Source organism: Meles meles, chromosome 5, assembly GCF_922984935.1.
Source record: "Meles meles chromosome 5, mMelMel3.1 paternal haplotype, whole genome shotgun sequence".
Lineage (NCBI taxonomy): Eukaryota > Metazoa > Chordata > Mammalia > Carnivora > Mustelidae > Meles > Meles meles.
In genome coordinates, this window is record NC_060070.1 from 130,661,177 (window position 1) to 130,663,973 (window position 2,797).

The following is a 2,797-nucleotide window of genomic DNA, read 5'->3' on the forward strand; positions in this document are numbered from 1 at the left end:
CCAGCTGATAATGGAGCTATGGTTTTCTAGACATCCTGTTTCCATGGCAAATGGGGTTGTACCCGCGCTGCTTCTGAATGCTTTCACATGGGACATAAGGCAGATTCAACAAATACGGCAAAAATTATTCTTAAGGGACAGCAAGCAACTGATATGGTCCCGCCTTACTCCTAACATATTAATGGGAACTTAGCTAACATTACCAACCTCTAGGAGAGTACTAGGAGAGTACTTGCTCCCTTGCATCCCCAAGAAGAGATCTATATCTGACTGAGGGGGAAGGTGCCTATGCCCCCTGGGCCAGCACAGATGTTAGGGTCTGTTATCAAAGGAACGAGACTGAGACAAAGTGAGTTATTTAAAGCTTTATTTTATGCCAAGTATTAGAAGTCAGACTGGTCAGGGGAATGAGACTGAAACAAAGTTAAAGTTATGCAAAGCTTTATTCTATGTCAAGCATTAGAAGTCAGACTGACCGGTCAGGGCCGCCTCTGAAGGGAGCGACCCCTCTCAGCCTCACAGACTAACTTTTATAGAGAAAAGCCTGGCCACACATAGGTGGCCGATGAGATTGTAACATTGCATAGTCATGATAGGCCACATGCAGGTGGCCAATTGAATTACAATTTACCCTATAGTAACTGTTTGAACTAACCTATTACTCTGGTCAGAACTGGCGCTCAAGTTTGGCCCCCAAAAGGCAGGGTTTACATTCTTTGGTGGTTAGGGAGACAGTATTTGTGTTTTTACTGATTGGATGTCTCCACCTGGCCTGACTCATCCTTGTATTCTGGGCTCTGTTATTAGGAACTGGCCGACCATATTTTACTGGTTTTCCAGACTTGTTTCTAAGTAAGTTCCTGGGGGGGTGGGGGGGGGGGTGGGCAGGGTCAGTTTAAGTTTTACTGCACAAACAACAAAATGGCTTTTTAACCAAGATGGAGTCGCTCTGGCTAAATAGGCCCTTACAATAGACATTTTCCTTCCCAGCTCTGCTCTCCACTGGTTGCCACACCAGAATCCAAGCCACTGCAGGCCAGCTTTCTTGGTGCCAAGACTCTTGAATTCCCGTGTTTGACGGGGTGCCTGCACAGATAAAGAGACCCGGACTGGGAGAGTTTGCTCTGTAAACCCACCTTCTCCACATGCAGCTCTCAAAACCCAGCCTTGCACTGTCCAGTGTGGGAGCTCCTAGTCACATAGGGCTACTGGGATTTAAACTAATTAAAATAAAATTAAAAGACAGTGCCTCCATGGCACCAGCCCCATTTCAAGGGCTTGATAGCCTCATACGGCTACACGCATCGGTCAGCACAGCTGCAATAACATTTCTATCGTCTCCGAAAGTTCTATTAGAATGCGCCACCGTGATGTATTCATTAAGCTGTTCCTTTGGTCCCTTTATAACCTGGGTGTTTTTCCTTGGTGCAGCGTCTGTGAGCTAGCCCCGAACCTCCCGGGCGTTGCGAAGGACCAGGAAGCGGGCGTGTCTGCACCCGTGTCAAGCTGTGAGCATGGCTCAGTACAAGGGCACGATGCGCGAGGCCGGCCGGGCCATGCACCTGATCAAGAAGCGGGAAAAGCAGAAGGAGCAGATGGAGGTGCTGAAGCAGCGGATCGCCGAGGAGACCATCACCAAGTCGAAGGTGGACAAGAAATTCTCGGCTCATTACGACGCCGTGGAGGCCGAGCTCAAGTCGAGCACGGTGGGCCTGGTGACCCTGAACGACATGAAGGCCAAGCAGGAGGCCCTGCTGAAGGAGCGGGAGATGCAGCTGGCCAAGAGGGAGCAGCTGGAGGCGCGGCGGCTGCAGCTGGAGGCGCTGCGGGAGAAGGAGCGCAAGCAGGAGCAGAAGCGCAAGGTCTGCAGCCTGTCCTTCACGCCTGATGGGGGCGACGACGGCGACGAGGACGCGGCGGTTGGGGAGCAGCCCGGATCCGCCGCGGGGAGCAAGCGGCGGAAGAACCTGGGGAAGAATCCCGACGTGGACACGAGCTTCCTGCCGGACCGCGACCGCGAGGAGGAGGAGAACCGGCTGCGCGAGCAGCTGCGGCAGGAGTGGGAGGCGCGGCGCGAGAAGGTGAAGCGCGAGGAGATGGAGGTCACGTTCAGCTACTGGGACGGCTCCGGGCACCGGCGCACGGTGCGGATCCACAAGGGCGGCACCGTGCAGCAGTTCCTGAAGAAGGCGCTGCAGGGGCTGCGCAAGGACTTCCGCGAGCTGCGCTCGGCCGGCGTGGAGCAGCTCATGTACATCAAAGAGGACCTGATCCTGCCCCACTACCACACCTTCTACGACTTCATCGTCACCAAGGCCCGGGGCAAGAGCGGGCCGCTCTTCAACTTCGACGTGCACGACGACGTGCGGCTGCTGAGCGACGCCACCATGGAGAAGGACGAGTCGCACGCGGGCAAGGTGGTGCTGCGCAGCTGGTACGAGAAGAACAAACACATCTTCCCTGCCAGCCGCTGGGAGCCCTACGACCCCGAGAAGAAGTGGGACAAGTACACGATCCGATGACCCCCTTTCCGCTCCCCCCCACCCCAGGCTCCCTGTCCTACCCCTCCCTGGTCCTGCAGAGCCCTGGCACGTGTGGCCTTTGCAGCCTCTGATGGCCTCCTGCCCACGCCCAGGCAGCAGCACCCAGCACAGGAAACAGATCTCTGTACCCTGTCACTTCCAACTTAATCTGGTGACCTTAATTTCTCGCTCCAAATTGAATAAAGAACCGACGGTTCTCACATTACTCAAGCGGGTGCTTCTATTGGTGATGTTATTTTGGGGTGTTTGGTTGT

At 54.6% G+C, this 2,797-nt stretch overlaps 1 protein-coding gene across 1 annotated transcript; it reads left to right on the top strand.

The window, feature by feature from the left end:
• Nucleotides 1-1,514: 1,514 nt before the first annotated feature.
• FAM50B (family with sequence similarity 50 member B) lies at nucleotides 1,515-2,545 on the top strand. The gene has a single exon (XM_046006636.1). The coding sequence runs from the start codon at nucleotides 1,515-1,517 to the stop codon at nucleotides 2,520-2,522; it is 1,008 nt and encodes a 335-aa protein (XP_045862592.1). The 3' UTR covers nucleotides 2,523-2,545.
• Nucleotides 2,546-2,797: the final 252 nt, after the last annotated feature.